The following is a 20038-nucleotide window of genomic DNA, read 5'->3' on the forward strand; positions in this document are numbered from 1 at the left end:
ACCTGATCTAGTTGAAGATGTCCCTGCCCACGGCTGGGGGGGTTGGACTAGATGACCTTTAGAGGTGCCTTCCAACCCAAACTATTCCACGATTCTATGAAACCTTCTATGATCTTTAAACTTGTATACAGAATTATTGACTGTGAAGTAACTGGTCTTTTCTCTTGTGGCCTACATGCCTTATTGACCCCATCCACTTGTTGAATGCCTGGAGTCCTTTTAAAACATAAAGGTGGTACAAGAAAGATGATTACTGCTTTTAAAATGGCAGCATGGCTAAACATGGGGCGTTTTACATTGGAGTGAGCTCCAAACCAGCAGTAACACAAACTGTGTTTCGGTCAAATTCAAGGTGGTTGCAAATACCAATTGTGCTTTGCAAGAACGTTTAAAGTTTTGGTTTGCTTGTTTTCAAATATTTAGAATTACAGTTTTCTTGCCTGTTTTCCCTGTAGCTGCTGCAGATGGAAAAGCTGAGGTGCTTGGGGTTTTCAGAAACTTGATTATTACTTGGGGGTGGGAGGAAATGTTGTGAGGAGCGTTATAGCCTAAGCTTCAGATTGTTGTATTTTTGCCTAAAGAGGATGGTCTTGCCCTAAAACGTTTTGAGTTTCCTTATGCAAAGCTTGAAGGGATATTTTGACTAAAGCAAAGAAAGGTAGAGGGACTGCAAAGCTCTGACATGGTGGTTTCCATTCTCCTGTACCATCCCACTGGTTTGGGGGCGAGCAGGTGCTGCCATCTGGTCATGTAACATGGGAGTATTAAGGCTGCAAAGCCCAACTCCCATCTTCTGGTTTTACTTGGTCTTTGTGGCACCTCAGGCTCTTGTTCCCAAAAGAGGTGAAATCATCCCAACACCACGTTTATATGCTTGAAGCCGGCCAATGCCATAGAAGTGGGAACACGGCTGTCTAAATGCTCGAAAACAAGAGTGTATTCACAACTGTTAATTACTTATATAAATGTCTCTGAGTTAACCTAATACATTTATGGACAGTTCCAGAGGCATTACTGGGTGTTTCACTTGTACAGGTTTACTTCAGGTGCTCTGCATCTCTCTTTCAATTTGCAGTGTAAATTTAAATGTTCTGCCAGGTTTTGCATATCATCAACACTTATCTTTAAAATCTAGACCAGCCTTGGAGGAAAAGTAATTACTGTACATTTTGAAGTCTGTTTAAGGATCTGTGCAGCCTCGCTGCTCTTAATTTTTTTGAGGTCCTGATGGAATTTGTTTACCAGGCTGCTGAAAGTAGGTCTTTATAGATATAGATATATATTTAAGAGCAGTGATTCCAGTGCTATAAACAAAACCATGTAAATAATTAGCACTGGAAGTCCTTACAATTCAAACGTGTTGCTTTAGATCAATTTAACTTTTACCTGTTAAAATAAGTGAAAAATAAATTTGTAAAGCGCTGTCTTTAAAAGAGAAGCAGCTCTCCTGATTTCTTTTCACTGGTGTGAGGGGTAGAGCTATAAACCTGGTGAAGCATAACGTTAATACTTGCATGATCAAGCAAGAACGAACCACTTTATTTTACTTGCTTTGATTGTCACAAACCTATCCTAATGCTTGCCTGTTGGTTGTTTGTACAGTTTTTAAGAAATATTACTACCATGGGCGCACAGGAGACAGTTACTTGGAAAAAGCACGAACTGATGCTATTCCAAGCCTCGGCATCAATACCACCTTCTTGATGAATTCATCAGTGAGCAGATCCATGTCCCTAGAGAATCAAACAGGCACGCATGATGTGCATTATGGACGTGAAACTGCCGTCCTTAGTCTCATGTTGATGTTGGGTACCCTTTGGCTTGGTCATACGCTCTATCAGTTTAAGAAAAGGTGAGTTACTTCAGTCTTAGAGCTCAGACTACTGATTATTTCATATTATCTGTGAGGAATCGCTAATGGTTTAGATCTTAATTTTGTAACCCAGAAAAATCAGGTGGAACCTCTTCCATTAGTGGCGGTGGAAGCCAAAGCCAGAGATGAACTTGGCTGGCCACCTGGAAAATGTTAGCAGCACAACAAAATGTTCCATCACTGGACGATGCCCTTCCGTATTTGGTTTGGCGTCACAAGTGACTTTTCTAAAAAGCTTTGGGTGAACCATGTATTTCATGTTGGAACTCCTGTAACTCCCCTCAGATAGGCATTGAACCATTTTGGGGGGCAAAAATCCCTGATGGTGCTGGAAGGTCTACTGGGAATGTACCATCAGTGTGCTCTTGGGAGTCAAATGCCCAGCTCTTAATTTGGGGTTTACTCCCATTGCCCTTAAAACTCTTCATTTGAAATGCTTGAGTAAGCAATTAAAGTAAAGTGGAAGTGAGACACAAATTGGTGCTTGGAGGACTTTTTTCCTAGCTTGCATCTTAGTTTCTTGTTTCTTTATGGGTTTTGCTTATGCATTCATCAACCTTCAAAGGCTATAGATTCCAGAGGATTTAGGGCTGAATTAAAGACTAATTCTTCACTCCAAGTATCTCTTTAGAATTGCAAGACTGGACTGAATTTTCACTTGTTAAAGCATTAATGCTATCTGGATTGAGTGATTGTCCCTAGTGTGGTGTTGATGGAAATTTTTTGTCTTTAAATTACAGCCCGTATTTGCATGCGAGAGTACGTGAAATTCTGTCCGACTGTGCCTTACCGATTTCAGTTCTGACTTTCTCTGTTGTGGGTTCCTATATCTTCAAGGAAATCGAAAGTAAGTTATATTTTTATTCTCTGGAATACTAGGGGAAGCTGTTTAGGGTGTATGAAAAAGGGAAATGAAGTCCTAGGAAGGTTTTGCTAAAAAATAGCAAATTTCTCACTTATAATTTCTCAAATACTGTGTGTACCTCCCACCACCCTAAGAGCTCAGATTTCCTCAATATTATATTTAGTTCATTCAACCCCCTAATCAAACGAGGCTGAAGGTTTTTCTCTAGATAAATTATTCCAGTGAGTCTTTTAATTTCAGTGTAATTTAAAGTAGGTATCTCTTACAATAAAGAGGATCAACAATTTCTAGCAAAGAACAAAGGGCAGAGTAATTAGCAGGCAGGAAGGGTTGTTGCCAGTCATACAGACGTAGAGTTGATGATCCCAGTCTGTCCTCTTTGTCTCCAGTTTACGTTTTCCTAATTTAGGTGAAACGGTGCGGAGTATCTGGGCAGTTCTAAGTTACACAAGGAAATCTAAAAATGAGACACCATTCATTGGCCAAATAGATCAGCTTTTCCATATCAGGAAGCGATAATGGGGACAGGAATTGCATTGTCCTGTGGTGACGTGAGTGGGTGATGTGAGGAAATGTATGGAAACAAATAAGAAATGGCTTTTTTCTGTGATGGCCATTCCATCCAGTTGGATTGTAAAATGATGTGTGGCCATGTGTGATTTATTCCTAGTCATGCATTTCTTCCAATGGCAGGAAAGTAGGGGCATTTTATACTAAAATGCTTTTCATGGCTTGTTGGATATAAGGAAGTTTTAAACAGCCTCTGTCAGTTGATTAACTGAGCAGGAGGAGTATACTGCTAGTTAGAAACAAGGTTTTGTAATCTAAAAATGCCTCACATCTGTGGAAAACAAGTTTTCCTCTTTTGTTTTGCTCAAATACATATAATGCCTCACTAGAACTAGCAGTAATCTGTCAAATCAGGATGGCAGCCAAGTTCTAAGAGGATGGAGGAAAAAAATAAACTAAAGCAGCCAGATGAGCCTGTCTTGTATGGCCTTCTGGCTCCCACTTGCCAGAGCATCACGCCTGGTTTGCTGCGTTGGTTCTCAATAGTTTGTGGTGTGGGTAGAATATTACTTGAGTCCATGTGGATGGCTGGACAAGAAGGTGCCTCCTAATATCATTCCCCTCCTCTTTCCAGTGTCCAAATTTAACTACAACCCATCTGAGAGCTTGTTCGTGCTGGCCCCGGTCCAGTCCCTCTCCATCGGGTCAGTGATGAGCGCCATGGGGCTGGGGTTCCTCCTGTCAATGCTCTTCTTCATAGAGCAGAACATCGTGGCGTCGCTCACAAACGCCCCAGAGAACAGGTAAAAAGCTTTCGGTACTCCTCTTCCTCTGTGGAGGGATGTCATCGAGTCTCTTCCCAGCACTGCTTGTCCAAAGCTCATCTGAATATCAGAAAAGATATTCGGGACATGTTCTTCAGAACTTCTGTTGTCACAGATGAAAGTAACCCTACTGCTTAAGTCCTCACCATCCCCCAAACCCAATATTGTGGCAGTGAGTTAAAAACGCAAAGCATCGATGAGCTCATTACCTCAGCCTGTTTCTTCTTTGCCTGTTCATGAATGTTACGTAGATATTTTGTATGGTTTGAGGTCTGTGGATGTACCTCCAGATATTTAGGGAGTGTCTGACCCATACGGACACTTGCACTGCTCTTGCAGTATAGAGAATTTTTTGAAAATGAAAAGTCTATGACCTGCTGCACAAATGTCCTAGCATGATATGCTGCAGTTGAGCATCAGAAAAAAGTGTTTGGAGCTGTTAGTCTCCACTTGAAAAGGTGGAAGTTAAGTAAACCAGTATGTCTAATGTCTGATAGGTCTGATTTTATGTGCAAGCTTGAGTCAAGATGTTGCACTATTAAAATATTCCCTCTGTTTTTGTGCCAACTGCAATCGGGTATGATAGCGAGAACGAATGTGTATGACTCTCTGTCCAGGGAAACCACCATGTCTCAGAGGCTTTTTTGCTAATGTAATGCGTGGGAGGGTTCTCTCCTTGCATAACATACATTAGCATTCTCCATGTTTATAGCTGGAGTGACACTGAATGAGGGGAAAGAAGACAAGCTCAAATTCAGTTATACTAATTTGGCTTTCTTTGACCACTTAATTTTTCCTCTTATCTTTATTATATGCCTTTAAGTAAAGTGTTGCATAAATCTGTAATGTAAGTGGGTCATCTCTTTTCTAATATGAGTGTCTTCTAAACTTTTGGTGTTTTCCACTAGGCTGTCTCTAAGGAATGTAAAATATTCTTTGGAGTTCTTCACAGTGTTTTTCATAATGCCTTGTTCCAGGGCTGAGGTTATGCTGATCAGGTATCAGGGCATGGGTTTTCAGAGATGCAAAAACTAGGACTTGACACCTTCTGTTTGTGGTACCATCATAGAATAAAAATACCGTCGTCTATACCAGCCAAATGGAGAATGTGCTATCTGGTGTCTTACCAAATGTAGAGATTTCCTCGTGTAGAAAAAACAGGGAAAAGATGATGCTTGCCTGAAAGTACACTGATGTGCTTTGCTAGAGAATAATCACAGCAAGCTTATGGGACGGTTCAAGGGATACTGGGCTGGCCGGGCAGCGTGAAGATAACCTAAGATAAGGCATCTAGATCTTTGTATGTGTGTTGAGCTAGACAAGCTCTGTGGAGCCTATCCGTTGCTCAAAGCAGGTGTATATCACACACAGTGCTGCAAGACTGCCGAGACCAGTGTCCCCATTTAGGGGACTAAAATGATGCTGCTGTTAGATGTATGGCCTTTGTACATAGAAAGCCCTCTGAAAAGGGCAGACAGGACAATCAAACCCTGGGGATGCTGGAGATGCCTTTTGCTCTGAGAAAGCAGCACACGAGCAGGGGCCGTGCTTTCAAAGTGTGAGCCAACACGGGAAGTGTTTACAATCCCGCCCTTCCTGCCAGCACCTTCCAGCTTCAGAGGCATTGCAATGTAGACGTCTACCTGACCTAGTCACCCCGTGGCCTCCTCGGTCAATGGAGGTAAGCACTTGCAGTGAGACGAGTCTTTTTGTTCCAAAACCGAACCCCACCCAAAATTTCTGCTGCCCAAACAATGGCATCTGCTGCTCTTTGAGATAGACATTAGGCATAGATCTTCGTGTGCTGAGTCATGTCTACTAGCTCCATACACCTCATGTCCTAGAGCATCTTGGATGGCTCCAAGTCTCTGCTTAGGTATTGAACGGGGCTTGCTTGGGTGGCATTAAGACACCTAAATGGTGCTCCCTTTCCAGTTGATGGTGCCTGGAGAGCAATTCAGCTAATCCCTTATGTTGTGTCAGGGTGACAACTGCTGTCTGCTCTGATGCCCAGGCAGAAACACAGCTATAGACCTTTAAGTTAGGTATCAAAGTCTGAGAGCTGAATCCTTCCCTAGCCTTTTTCTAAACTCTACTCGTAGTATCTGAGCAGTTGGTACCAGATGGGTATATTCAGGAAAGGGGCAGACCTTTTCAAAAAATGGCAAGGTTAAACTAGATGCGAGTGCAGTGTTAGCAGCTGCTCTCTGTGTAGTCCTTGCAAAGCGAATGTGAAGTGGTCACCTTCCTTGGTGAAGGCTGCCAGTTTCCCCCTCCCCTCACAAACAAAATGGGGAGGCTAGCCTGCATTCACCAAAGCTAGGAGCATATCTCCTTGGTTGACTACTGAGGAGGAGCAGAAGTTTAATGAATTCATGTCCCATTTTCTTATCATGCAGTAGCAATTACATAATTAGGGGATTACTGCAGCATACCAAGCACATGTTCTGCTCGTGGGGAAAGAGGGAGATCAAGGTTAAAAACAAGACGGGTGGAGAAACTTCAGTGTCAGTAGTTTGGCAACCCATGCCCAGGTTTCTAACCACTCTTCATGTGGACTCTGCTAGCAGATATACATGTGTGTTTTGAGTGGACTCTGCAATAAATGTAGCGGCAAAACACTGATGAAACTTTCATGGGCTGTTATTTTAGTGGGTTGCCTTTCTGCTCAGCGTTGTTCTTTCCAGGAGATGACTGCTTTGGGAGCAAACTGTCAAGTTTCATTACCTTTCGTGTTCATGTAACGCAGGCTGTAAAGCAGGAGGAGTGCGAAATCATTCTGTGCATGGAAGTGCACTTCGGTGTTTAGCGTTCGAGCTCAGGTTCAGCAAGGGCAGCTTGTTACAGTTTGCACCGGGTGTAACGGCTGTCAACAAAAACCTCGTTTCAGGTTGGTGAAGGGAACAGCCTATCACTGGGACCTCCTGCTCGTTGCGCTGATTAACACAGGGCTGTCTGTCTTCGGCCTCCCATGGATCCATGCTGCCTTCCCTCACTCCCCAATGCACGTCCGTGCCCTGGCCTACGTGGAGGAGAGGGTTGAAAATGGACACATCTATGAGACGTAAGTAGGAACCGTGGAGCTGTCTTGGATCTCTTTTGGTTTCATTTGTGGTTTCCTAATCCTTTGGGTACAGTGGGTTACGTGGTTGGGGAGTTAGCTGTCTTCTTGAAGACCTGCAAGATATGAAGGTGGAGGGGAGATGCACCAAATGAAGCCACCTCAGCCAGCGTGGCCTGTGACCCCGCTTCATTCCCCCTTCACCAAAGTGCTTGTTTTAGAACAGACAAACTTATACTTTTGTCAGTGGCTGGCGGCAACCTGCAGGGATTCCATCTACTCCAGTGCAGATTGTCCTCTGGAAGAGTCGGCCAAGGCCTTTTTCAGGTTTATCCTTGTGGAAAGCTGAGGAGATGCTTTGGCCAGATCTTTGCAGATGTCTTCACCAGAAAAAAATCCAGTCTGATTCATTGCCTAAAACCTGTCTGGTGGTTATTACAAAGGGTAGGAAAAATGCAGCATTATTTCAGAGCTCCCATAGCATCTTCCGCCACGTTTTGGGAAGGAGAGATGCTTATTAAATTCTCCTTGTTTTTAAGCAAAAGCGACTGTGAAGCCATGCCTGGGTCACAGCTTTCTATTTAAGACCAGCTTTTTTGCTGCTCATGAAACCTGCTCCAGAATACAGATTATCTGGTCTGTTTGATCTCGGTATGTTACAGCTGAGTGCTTTTACTTCAGAAGTGGTAATTTCCACTAACATGCCATGAGTTTTAATAATCCTGTCTTGGTTTCCATTTTCGGAGTTGCCACTTATCAAAAGCGAGGCCAAGTGATCATTTACTTTGGGGGATGGAGTGGGTCTGTCTTTTAACTTCAGTCTTGCCTTCATGCTGTTCTTGGTGCCAGCTGGCCCAGCCCAACTTGGCACGGCTGCTTTTTGGGTTGGTGATGGACAGATTTCACCTTTCGCATCTGGAAATTGCCGAGTCCTGCTGCTCCCTGCGATGCTTTTACAGACCTTTCCTGGGAGATCGGTCCCTTGGGCTTGTATTCCCATTAGTATGTGTTGGTATTAGTTGTTCCCACAACTATATCTGTCTTGAATAAATGCTAAACCCCATTTCAAAAAAGCACCTTTGTAATTTGAGTTCTGTAGGGTTTTAATCCATGCCCTTTCTCCTGCTGTCCATGAGCTGCTCTGGGATACCTCTGCTCTCCATTTCTTTGTGAGGTGCAGAGTTTACACTTTGAAATCCATGTGCCAAGCCTCTCTCCTGTGTCTTCTGTTGTCAATTTTAATACCTGGTGGCTTTTTTCCTGTTTTGCCACCCCCCGTCTTTATTCTGCATTCTGGCTTATCCTTGACAAAGTCAAGTCCCCCGCCTGAATTAAGGACTACCTCTGCTCCTTCACCCAGCTGTCCAAAAAGGGCATCGGAGAGCCCTCTTTGGTCTGCCCTTGTCCTCTGCTCCTTCACCCAGCTGCCCAAAAAGGGCATCGGAGAGCCCTCTTTGGCCATGCTAACCTAGATATGGCTCCAGTGATTATCCTGGAAGGGCTAAGGGATGCCCTAATCTCACTAAGCGTGTTCCCTGGCGGCACAGCTCTTCCTCTGCTGGAGGCAAATCGGTACGTAAATGAGTGCTGTGAACTGGATATTGGGAGTGAAGAAGGGAACGAGGATTTCCTAGTTATCTGAACTCCCTTTGAGACTGAAGCTTTTTGTTCTCTGCAAAGCATCGAACTATAAACAGGAGGCTCCAAGCAATGTTGTCTCTTTTTTCTCTTAGCCAGCTCAGCTGAAAAAGAATGTACTGAAGCTCAATTAGAAAATCAGGAGTTCTTTCAGCGCTGGCTCCCTTGGTAGGCTCCTTTCCTGCACTCGACTCAAAGCTCTCAGTGAGGATGATGATATAAACAAGAATAAAGATCTGTCACAATGAAAGCAAAATTTTCTCCCCTGTAGAGTAACCACTTGAGTTTCATGTGGCAATCTGCAAAAAGGGTCTCATTGCTCATATGGAGGAGGTAGGGAATGGCTAATCCCGTGCTAGCTGTATTTAAAGGATACTGGGGAAATAAGCCTGGATTATGCTCTTTAATCTCCATTAATTACTTCATTTTCATTGCAGTACAGGCTTTCTGGAGCTGTTTCCTCAAGGGCCAAACCAGATTCTGAACACATGCAAAATTACTGGATATCTTCTATTGACTTAATGTGACTGTTCTTGATGTCCTTACCCTGTAAATAAGAAAGGTGCTAGAATTGGCAAAAGACCAATTTGAAGCTGGGAATTTTAAAGATATACTTTAAAGATATACTAAGTATATCTTAGTATATACTAAGATATACTAAGTTTGGTCAATGATGAGCAATTTTAACTATGTTCTGATAAGAAATTCCAGTCTACTTTAAGTGGCATTAGCAGGAGCTGACAGTAGTAGTTGCAGTACATCTTGTATGTGATCAAAGACTCTTCAGTGCTGTGATTGCTCCATCCCCAAGAGATGACAGGCAGAAAATTTCATGAACTTCAAAAATCCCTTACCAAAGGGCTGCTACTCTGAGCTGTTCTTGTAATTGCAGACTTGCATCTGATTGAAATGTGGTGGCTTCATATCTAACTTTGATCCTGAGCTCTTGGTTTGCCTGACTTCACTTGCAAGGAACCTAGCAGACTTGTTTGTGCTCAGACTGACGCTTGCAGGTCGCAAGCATCCCCAGCAGTGGGTTAGATCTTTGCCTGAAATAGCAGAAATGCTTCCTCTGTAGCTTGCCCAATGACGAAGCCAGGGGAACCCTTGCTGTACCTGGATGAGGCTAAATCAGTTAGTGCATCCTTTCGCTCCTGCTTTACTGGGCCACTTGAGAGGCTCGTAGTGGTTCTGGTAGCTCTGAAGTAGTCTGACCATTCCTTATAGGACTATCAAATTACTCTGAATAAGCTCTCACAGTTGCACTTTAAGCTGCTTGGCTTTGTCATCTCCAAGACTTCTGTTCTGTGGTGATCCAGACCTGGAGGCAGTGAAAAGGGTGCCAAACTATATCCACCTAGGTGATGTCCAAGTTCTTCCAGAGCTGGCAAGAGCGGTCTGCAGATCAGAGAGTGAAGTGCTCTACTGTCCCTCGGCTTCTCTAGGCATTGTCAGGGACCTCTTGACATAGGAGACTTGTATGAGGATCTGAACAAAATCTGTTTGGAAGGAGAAAAGCTGTGGTTTCTGCTGTTTACACCTAGCCGGGGAGAGGGGAGGTTACTTAGAGGTTCCTGTGGCTCTTCTGTGCATCCTGTCTTGGTAATCCTAGATAGTATGTGTGATCTGCCCCGTTACTCACCGAGGCATTCAAGTGTTGTCCTCAGGACTTTGTGTACTGTTTGTGGTATCTGTTGCTCCTTAGGTCTCACAACTGCTCATGTTAATTCTGCCATGTTACCCAAATCCTGAGAGCAAGGGCTGTTACCCTTTCCCTCTCTCTCTCTCTCTAAATACAGGTGTGGAAGGTGCCTGTATCCCCACAGCTTCATTATGCTCTTGAATGTATAAACAGATTTGAACTTCAACCTGACCTTACTTATAAGCAAGACTCTCAAAAACTTAATATTGAAAGAATTTGCTGGGAAGCAGTCTTCTTTAGGACAGAAGGGATTACGAAGTCCCAGCAGTGCATATTTAAAAGGGGGAAATGTGTTTTGATAGATCTTGTGGCTGGCTTTTGTGTTAATCTTCAGAGTATTTTGTGTACAGGGTTAATGTGGAATATGAGGGCTCACATCCAGGGAATGAGGCCACTAAATGACACCAAAACAGCCTATGGACAAGAATTTCTCCTGGTAATAGGGGGATTTACTCACTAGCTTATCCACCGAATTGGTGGATTTATCTTCTCAAAAAAGTTATGTTAAGAATCCCCCTTTTCTCTATTTATAAGTAGTCTTGAAAGATGAGGGGTTTTCCTTCCTCCTATTGTTTCTGGTAATTTTTTTTTTCAAACTAGGAGATGCTCGCAGATTTACTTGAAGTGAAAAGAAGACAAAGCAACCTCCCCTCACCCCCCAAGTAGGCTCTGAAAACTGCTGCATGCTTTCCTGTCAGTCTTCCCCCCCCTTAAAAAAAAAATCAATCTGTGGTCTGTCAGCTCTAGAAAATTTGCATTAATTAATTACATGTTTTGCATGGTAATAGGCCATTTGCAGCCCAACTGCTATTATCCACAGCAAAATTAAATTTCTAGCTTCCTGCGTAGTGCACTCAGCTTTCCCTTTCATATAAACAAGGAGATCCTCATATACATTAAAAATGCTGACTCTCAGTCAAGAGAGTGCAGACTTTTTTTTTTACAAGAGGTTCATTAGTTCCCATAGAATTCACTGAGTTTTCTTTTGGGTAAAAGCCAATTGCATATGCACTAGGTAAATTGAGGAAAGGATTACTGCCCAGAAAAGGAGCCTTGCCTGTTTGGGTTTTTTGGTGGTTTTTTTGTTTTGGTTTTGGTTTTTTTTTTGCAATGTGCTAAACAGAACTAGTTTAGAGGGCAGTTTAGTTCAGGATAGGAACTGTGGAGCTTTGCAGAAGGGGAATTTGGCATTTTTCCAACTGCTGTGTTTGAGCTGTGGATTAAGTGCCTGGCCTGGATCCAGCAGAGCTCTGCCTTCTCAGTGTCAGCACGGGGCCAGAAGTGCTGATCTCAGTGCAGTGGAGATGAGTTTCCCTTTCCCGAGTGGCACGTGTCCTGCACCTACGCAGAGTAGTGAGCCCCAGCAATAAGCTTACGTGGATACTGGGATATTATCCTACTCCCCTAATCCCTGTTTTCTTGCTTTCAGGATTGTGAGCGTGAAGGAGACCCGGCTGACAAGTCTAGTGGCAAACTTCTTGGTTGGCCTCTCGCTCCTGCTCCTTCCTTTCCCTCTCCAGTGGATTCCAAAGCCGGTCCTTTATGGCCTTTTCCTCTACATCGCGTTGACCTCCATTGATGGGAACCAACTCTTTGAAAGGGTAGCTCTCCTGCTCAAAGAACAGGTACGCAGGCCGAGGCACCAGCTTGATGGAACAGAGAAGGAAATTGTATTTACAACCTTAGCACCAAACCGTGCCAGGAGCTCATGCGGAAGCTGGTGTTGGGAATGGGGTTACCCCCAAAACTCATGTTCTCAGTAGGCTGATTTCCAGCTCCAGCCTGCACTTTGCAGATCCCTTTCGCCTTTCTCTGCAAAGAGGGAGTGAAACTTGATGGTCTCTAGTTTAGCCTGGCTGCCGCTGAGACATGAGCAAGAGAAGTCTTTTCCATTAAAGCGGACAAATGAGTGGGAGAATAATGCAGTGTCACACAACAAAAGTGGCATGGTTATTGTTGGGTTAAAAAAAGTGGTAGCTGAATTGTTCATAGAATTGCACTGCATCTTGTCTGTCTCTGAAATTCTGCATAAACTGCTTCCTGCATTTCCCTGCCACAAAAGCGTTTGAGCTTTCTTGTTCGGAGCGATGTCTTGGATATAGTCCTTCTCTTTTTCAGACTGCTAAGAATTGCTCTGGAGCCCCTGTCTCCAGAAGGCAAAAATGAGTGCGTGAATGGAGCCAGGATAGCTGCTACTAGTGAAGACACCCCCTAAACTGTGTAGAGTGCAAACCAAAAATACATTCAAACAGTGCCTTTTTAAAAAAACAATTGCACTAACTGTTGCTTGCTGAATGTAGAGTGTTTGTAAAAAGTGCTTTAAAAACCCACTGCGATGTCTGTCAGCTGCAGAGTACGTGCATTTTAAAATTAAAAAAAAAAAATTAAAAAGCACATGCATGATGTCAGTAAATGGTGATCTTTGATTTCCCCAACAAAGCTTCAGAACAGGTAATTTTTTGTTAGATTTTACACTTTCATTTTGACTTGTGTGTGAAATACCATGAGGTAGGATTTTAAACTCAAAATTAAATTACTTGCCGTATTGAAACCCTTCTGATGTGGGGTGAAAACAAATCTGGAAGATCTGTTTTCAAGCCATCTCTATGACAAGTGCTAAGAAGGTGTTAGCTTGCAGTGTACGTGGTACCTGGGAGCAACAGCGAGTCTCCAGCTCACCTTCTTTTATGTAACAAGTGTCAAGGGCTTAATAAGCCCAACATTTGGCTCTGCATGTCTGCTAATCTATCTTGATCTCTAATATTACATCCCAGAGGTTAAAACTGTGAAATCCGGGTAAAGATTACCTTTGTCATGTCAATTTTTGAATGAGGATTGAATAGTTACTGATGTATGTGGAATATTACTTCTGGGTTTAGTACAAATTATGTGTGGAATTTTCCAAGCTTTGGTTTGGAAAATTAAAAAGTATTCTCAAATATGGAGATCTCCCTTTTCTGGAAACTTTTTAATGAGTCATGGCACAATCTGAAATCCATTGAGTCTGTATCAGTGCCAGCAGACAGTCGCTCATACTCTTCATTGATGTATAGACAGTGAGTCAAAGCCTGTGCTCAGACATGAGCAAGTAACTGTCAAAAGAAACCACGAGCGATATTTAGCCTATTAATGTCACTTTTTTCTCAAAAATGAATAGCTTTTATGACTTGAGAAAATCACTGCAGTCTGAGTACAGCCTCTTCCCGCACCTCCCCAATCTCATCTCCTGGTCTTCCCCTGCTGGGGTTCAGCCAAGAAATGAGACCACCAGGGGCAAGCATGGAGTCTGATCAGCAGAGAACAGAAGGCTGTACAATAATGAGAGGCTGGGCTTCAGGTGGAGAAACCATCCAGCAGTAACGACACCCGAATGCATCTGCTTACCATCACCCCCCTGCACACCCCCACAGGCACTTCACATGTTGCTGCAAAGCCCTGGTAATCCTACTCAGGGGAATCTCATTACTGTACTTATCAAGATATTTTATTGCACTCCAGATGCTCCCAAAGGCAATCTTAGCTGTGTGGTGTGTCTTTTCTTCTCCAGGTTCCTAGTGCCCAGTCATCTTCTGTGTGTTGCTGCCAATTCTGTGGCTTAAGGCATTTGTTTAACCCTACAAATCCTGCATTCAGCTGTTGAACCTGTTAAGGACTCTGATGTTGAGGCACTCTGTGTGTGTAAATTGATGACTTCCTTAAAACCCTTGCATTCAAAAGCCTGTGCCACATTCTGCAGTCACGAGTCCAGGTTGCTGCATGTCTAACGTGTAATTCTTCTCTTCCCAGACTGCTTATCCTCCGACACATTACATCCGCAGAGTGCCCCAGAGGAAGATCCACTATTTCACAGGCTTGCAGGTCCTGCAGCTCCTCATCCTCTGTGGTTTCGGCATGTCACCGTTGCCCTACATGAAGATGATCTTCCCGCTCATCATGATAGGGATGATCCCAATCAGGTACGAAGCTTGGCTGCCCTTTTTTTTTCCCTGTCTCCCATGCCTTTTGTCTTCAGGCTTGGACTGCAGGAAGTCTGAGTAGTCTAGAAGGGCAGCCAGTACTTTCCTGAGTAGCCAGATCCTGGAAGTGGGTGATGGTGACCTCTTCACCAGCTGCTCAGGCTTGAGGAGGAATAATGCTGAGAGCCTGTGATTTCACTGATGCTGGGTGTTGTGCAGAGGGTTCTGGGCTGGCAGGTACTCTTCTTCCAGCTAGCAGAGAGGCAAATAAGTCTCCTTTGGCAGTGCCTGTGAGATGCCTGATCTTCCTGAGAAGCTGTAGTCTGAGCCTTCCCTCTAGGTATTTGATAATGTTCCATATTGCTTTGCAATTTGATTTCCTAAGGCCTGTGCTCAGAGCAGAGCTAGAAACTTTTCCGAAGAGAAATTCTTATCTCTTATCCAGTGCTGTGGTGACCTTACAGACCTCCTGCACTGCTGAATGCTGTTGCCAATGATCCGTTAGGTCAAACTGGCCACATCTAGGCTTAAAATGTATCTTTAAAACTGGGAGGACCCCACAATAGCTTGCAGTCTTGAGAGAGAATCATTGAGAAATTTAACAAATTTCTTCCTTAATGTTCATTAACAGTGACTGCCCATCATTCTCTAGTTAAGTCATTCTCTAGTTAAATCATTCATGCTTTCCATCCTTTGGATGTAATGAGAAGCCATAATAAGATCTTGGAAGGAACTCTGTTTCAAGTCCACTTGATTATTTTTAGGCCAGCATGGCATCCAGCGATATCTGGTTGTGTTTGAGCTTGCAGTCTCGGAGATTTTCTGTCTGATCTCAAAGTTCAGGGCTACCAGTGTGATCATCTGCCAAGGCAGCTATTGTGGCGGTTTCCTCGGGTGATAAAGATGGCTCCAGTTCTTTCCAAAACAAAAGCAAATATCAAAACTACCATGGCTTTCAACAGGATCAGGTTAGAGCTATTTGGGCTGGATTTTTAAAGACAAAATCTTGGAAAACACTGAAATTATTGTTCCTACGGTAAGAGTCTCTCACACACCCTTCACATAGGCGTCACTTTGGATGACTGGTTAAGTGGCCGGTAAATACTTCAACTGTGTGCAGTGCTGGATGATTGACTCTTGTGGGAATTGCAAATCTCCGCACAGAGCAACTCAGTACAGAAAAGAAAATGTGGGACACTCTCTCTGCCAAACACTCAAGTATTGGATGTAGTGTAATAAGCTAAATTAGTGTGGAGAGAGAGTGCTGTGTCAAAGAACCTGATTTTGTAATAAGAGCTAGATAATTTAGGGGTGCAAATATATCTTCTTTTGAGTAAATAAGATACTGTCATCTTATGCTAGCTCTGTTGTGAACTTGTCTTTTTCCAGAGCAGCTTTTTCTAGTAGCTGGATAATCAGCCCTACTGCTAAGGGGAACATGGTGCTACCTGGCACACTACAGAAATTTGCCCTTGCTTTCCTTTCTCTGATTTCTTTTGCCTTCATGCGGTTTCTGTGGGCTCCAGCCGAGAAGGCAGCACCATGATGCATGAGCTCTGTAGTTAACAATTGGCACTCTAAATAGATGAGACGGACTAGAAGAAAGGAAATATCTTTTCTTTTCTTTTTTAAAAAGTGAAGGGAGGAAGAGGAGATGGGAGAGTAGCCAGGGGTCAAAGTCAAGAATCAAACCCAGATGAGTGAGTCATGGCTCAGTGTCCCATCCAGAAAACCAGCCATGTTGTCTGTCTCAAAGCCACATTTCCATCTGTCCGACAGCATTAGATACATGATTTGCATTGTCAGTGGTGAGGGACCATCTTTTTCCACTGGTGTAGTTTTAATGTGAAGGATAATGGATTTCAATGGCTTCTCGTTATTGCAGTGGAGCACGGCCTGTTAGGAGAAAATGTGATCTCTTCGGGTATCCCCAGTTCCTGGCTTTGATTCAAAACTTTGGGATGACTAGTTTTTTGTTACGCTCTAATCCCTGCTGTGAGGAGTACTGAGGTTAAAGTTGCTCAGAGAGGAAGGATCTTCTTTCCAAGTTCTCTGTGATGCTTATCTGTGCTCCCATGGCTCTCAAGCATTTTATTTCATGACAGGTCTATTTAAGCAGATCCTGGTACTTCTCAGAAGTAAGTGCTGCTTGGGATCTCTTGCATAGCTATTGAAAAGGCCCTTCCAAGTCTTAAACTGGCTTTCTAGTGCTTTGTGCCTTATTTTAACAGCTGAAGAATAGCTTCCTTGTTAAGCAAGGAAAAGTGTCAAACTAAATGCACAGTAGGATTTAATGAGAGCAACTTCATAGCGTATTGTTACAGTGCCTTGCCTTTCTCACCCAAATAGGTTAATACATGAGGATGTTCTTGCAAACAAACAAATAAAAAACAAACCCCAAAAGTAAGGGAATCACTGTCTCCATGATCCAATGGAGAATCCAGACACCAGGTAGGGATGGAGTCTTACCAGCAGCTGGAGGAATGAACGTCACAGCCCTCCTTAGCCTCTTGCCGTGGTCTCAAGTCTTGCTGACGGTCTTTAGAAAAAGCACGAAGTCTAAAGCTTCCGGGTTGTCTATTAAAGCTTCTTTGTGGGAGAGCTGAAAGGAGTGAGCTGGGGTTCTTGGAGAACTGAGGAAGTGCAAGACAAATAACCCTCGTATGCAGGTCTTTGAGCCAGCCCTGTAACTTTAGAGGAGGGTTTCTCCTGTGAGTTCTCAGTGCCTGGTGGTGATAGTGTCATAATGAGTAAGGCTGCATCAGGTGGGGTTTGTGTGTTGGGAAACTATAGGAAAAGTGGTGAAGAAGGTAGAAACGAGAAGTAAATGGTGATTCTTGGCAAAGTAACCTACCCACTAGCAAACTGGAGGCAGCAGGAAGCTATTGCCTGCCTCCCCAGCACAAACCAGGAGCATAGCTGTGGGTCAGGTGAGATGGTACATTTTTGGCACCTTTAAGACTTTGTGGTGACAGTGTTCTAGGAAAGATATTTTTTTTTCTCCTTGAGGATGAGAGTGATCTCTTTCCACTTCAACTGAAATCGAGGAGGCTTCTTCTAGGAGGAGCTCTGCACTGTTATTCCTATAAATGCTGTATTTGCTTGCAGATTTGGTTGTTCTAACTTCCCCCACTTCATCTCCCCTTTAGCTGGGTGAATCTCTTGTATGCGCGGCCATGGACAAACTCAACCGAGAGTCTCGGGACAGACAAACAAAATGTTACGCGACGGTAAACAGGCACTAATGCTATCTCTCTGGTTCAATCTTAGGTATAACCTGCTCCCTAGGATCATCGAAGCCAAGTACTTGGATGCTATGGATGCAGAGCATTAAACGGGGTCCTCCGCCCACGGAGCAGTGAGGACAGCTCTTTTGGAGTTGAAGGGCAGCTTTGCCGAGGCGTAGAACAATCTATCTGCAGTTCTTTCTTTCACCACTTTCTTTCTGCTCTAATATGGCGTTGGTAATGCACACATATCAAAGACCAATTGAGCGTTGAAGCGTCAGACCAAAACAGCCTTGGACTTGGGAGGCCGATGCTCTTTGGAGTGGTGAGGCAAGCAAGCTTTATGGAAATCCTACTTTCCACATCCCAAAACTGGAAACCCCGAAGATCAGTATGTCCGTACGGTTGGAGCATGCGTTCTCAGAGTTGTCACGTGTTCCCTTGTTTGAGGGGTGGGGGGAATCTTTTTTTATGCACCACATCCCCTTCTTCCAAAACACTATAAGGACAGCAACTGACCCTTCTTTTACAGAATGACAGTCCTGTTCTGGCCTTTGAATTCAATTTCCCATGCATCCAGTATTCCCCAATTGGTATTCTGGGTGGGATGGCCTCATGATAAACCACTGATGTCAGGAGAGATGTCTGGCCATCTCTACAGATTAGCAGGGTTGGAAACATATAATTTGTACTGATACAGTCCACGGCTTTGGATGAATATTTAATTTCTACAAATGAGCTGGAAATGTTCAGAGGTTGGGCTCGCATGGTGATGTTGATGAAACTGCACCTGGGTCTAAGCTATTTGGGGAATTATTTTGGATCTTTCTGCCATTACTTCTCGGTAATCAAACACAGAAGTGTAGTTTTGCACAACTGCAACATTCTTGCTTGCACCCAGAGTCAGATGCTGAAACTTGTCAAAGGGCAGTTGTGTTAATGGTTGCATATACATATGTACAGTAGTGCCTATGTGTACATATATACATATGGATTTGTGTATATATTTTGCATAGATATACAAATAGGCCTGATTCTTTCAAAATACCAAGTGTTTTGTGCAGTGTTACCCGTGATGTCTTGACCATATACTTGTTCTCTGCTTCAGTGCTGCTTTTTCTCATTTGAGATACGGTCACTCTTTTCCTTTTGAAGCTGCTCGGTTACTGTTTTTGTTCATGCGTTGCTTTATTCAAGGTGTTCCTTTGCTTGCTTCTTGCTGTGGCTTGAGACCTTCATCATTCTGTCTTGATGCTCCAACATGTGAATTTTGCATTTAATTTTAATGTACAGCATGCAATGAAAGTTTCTCTTTCACCTAATCAATATTTGTTGGTCATTTCATTGTTTCTGTTTTGTAGCTAATCTCCAGTTTTCCCCACTCCCAGACATTATATTATATTTCTGGATGAATCTAACTTCTGCTGTCTTTTATATTTCAGTTTATTTAATTTTGCTTGTACTATGGTCAGTTTTATTATTTGGAGTACTGTGAAACTAGCTGCCCTTTAGTTCCGTGCTTGCCCTTTGCTGCACGCTACAGATCACAGGTAGAGTGTTAAGAAAAACGTGGACCTCTGAAGATAATGAACTTCCAAAACAGCAGAAATGAGGGAAGAAAGGTAATACAAAATGAAACGCAAATATATTATTAGCACAGAAGTGTTTCTTACCAATTGCTTGCCCAGTAAATGGTGCGGAGTTTTTATCAGCATATGCCCTACTGATTGGGTGTTCCTGTGCATGATGAGGAAGATGAACTCTGTAATGAGGGAGGAAGGCATTGGGTAAAAAGCTCGTATGCCGAAACTAAGCCAGACTCAAGCCACTGAAGATTTGGTGTATTTGCACTAAATATCAGACGGTATTTCATCTTAATGTAGCTGCCTACGGCTTTAAAACATGTATGGAAAACTAAATTTTTATTTTCTTATGAAACCCTTCATCTTTTGTATTGATACTTGATGGAGGAGAGCAGTGAGAGTGTTCCCAAGAACGTGGCCGTGGCTAATATCTCCCAGAGCAATCGCAGGGGAAAGCCCTCAGCTTAGCAAGCAAAACCGCATCGCGTGACCTTGAAAGCATGACCTTTGTGCTGCACCAACCAACTCTTGTGGGACTGCTGAGAAGTCTCAGGGTCAGGATGACCACCCCAGCATGTCAAAGCAGGTAATACCACACATTTGGCTCTCAGTCAGTCTTGGGTAGCAGGGGTGTTAACTCATGCCATGTCTGATAAGTGGCGTGACAGCAGGAAGCCCTCAGCTTAGCAAGCAAAACCGCATCGCGTGACCTTGAAAGCATGACCTTTGTGCTGCACCAACCAACTCTTGTGGGACTGCTGAGAAGTCTCAGGGTCAGGATGACCACCCCAGCATGTCA

The 20038-nt window shown here is 43.5% G+C and overlaps 1 protein-coding gene across 1 annotated transcript in view; it reads left to right on the forward strand.

Moving 5' to 3' along the window:
* The window catches only part of SLC4A11 (solute carrier family 4 member 11), a 94548-nt gene extending 75127 nt beyond the window's left edge, over positions 1-19421 (forward strand). Inside the window, exons 15-21 of the mRNA XM_019474975.1 lie at positions 1603-1852; positions 2614-2720; positions 3883-4051; positions 6963-7136; positions 11903-12098; positions 14260-14429; positions 17700-19421. Of these exons, the coding sequence (XP_019330520.1) occupies positions 1603-1852; positions 2614-2720; positions 3883-4051; positions 6963-7136; positions 11903-12098; positions 14260-14429; positions 17700-17763 (1130 nt within the window). The 3' untranslated portion in view covers positions 17764-19421. The remainder of the gene's footprint in view (positions 1-1602; positions 1853-2613; positions 2721-3882; positions 4052-6962; positions 7137-11902; positions 12099-14259; positions 14430-17699) is intronic.
* The last annotated feature ends 617 nt before the right edge of the window (positions 19422-20038 follow it).

The sequence above is a fragment of the Aptenodytes forsteri genome, unplaced genomic scaffold, assembly GCF_000699145.1.
Source record: "Aptenodytes forsteri isolate BGI_AS27 unplaced genomic scaffold, ASM69914v1 Scaffold236, whole genome shotgun sequence".
NCBI lineage: Eukaryota > Metazoa > Chordata > Aves > Sphenisciformes > Spheniscidae > Aptenodytes > Aptenodytes forsteri.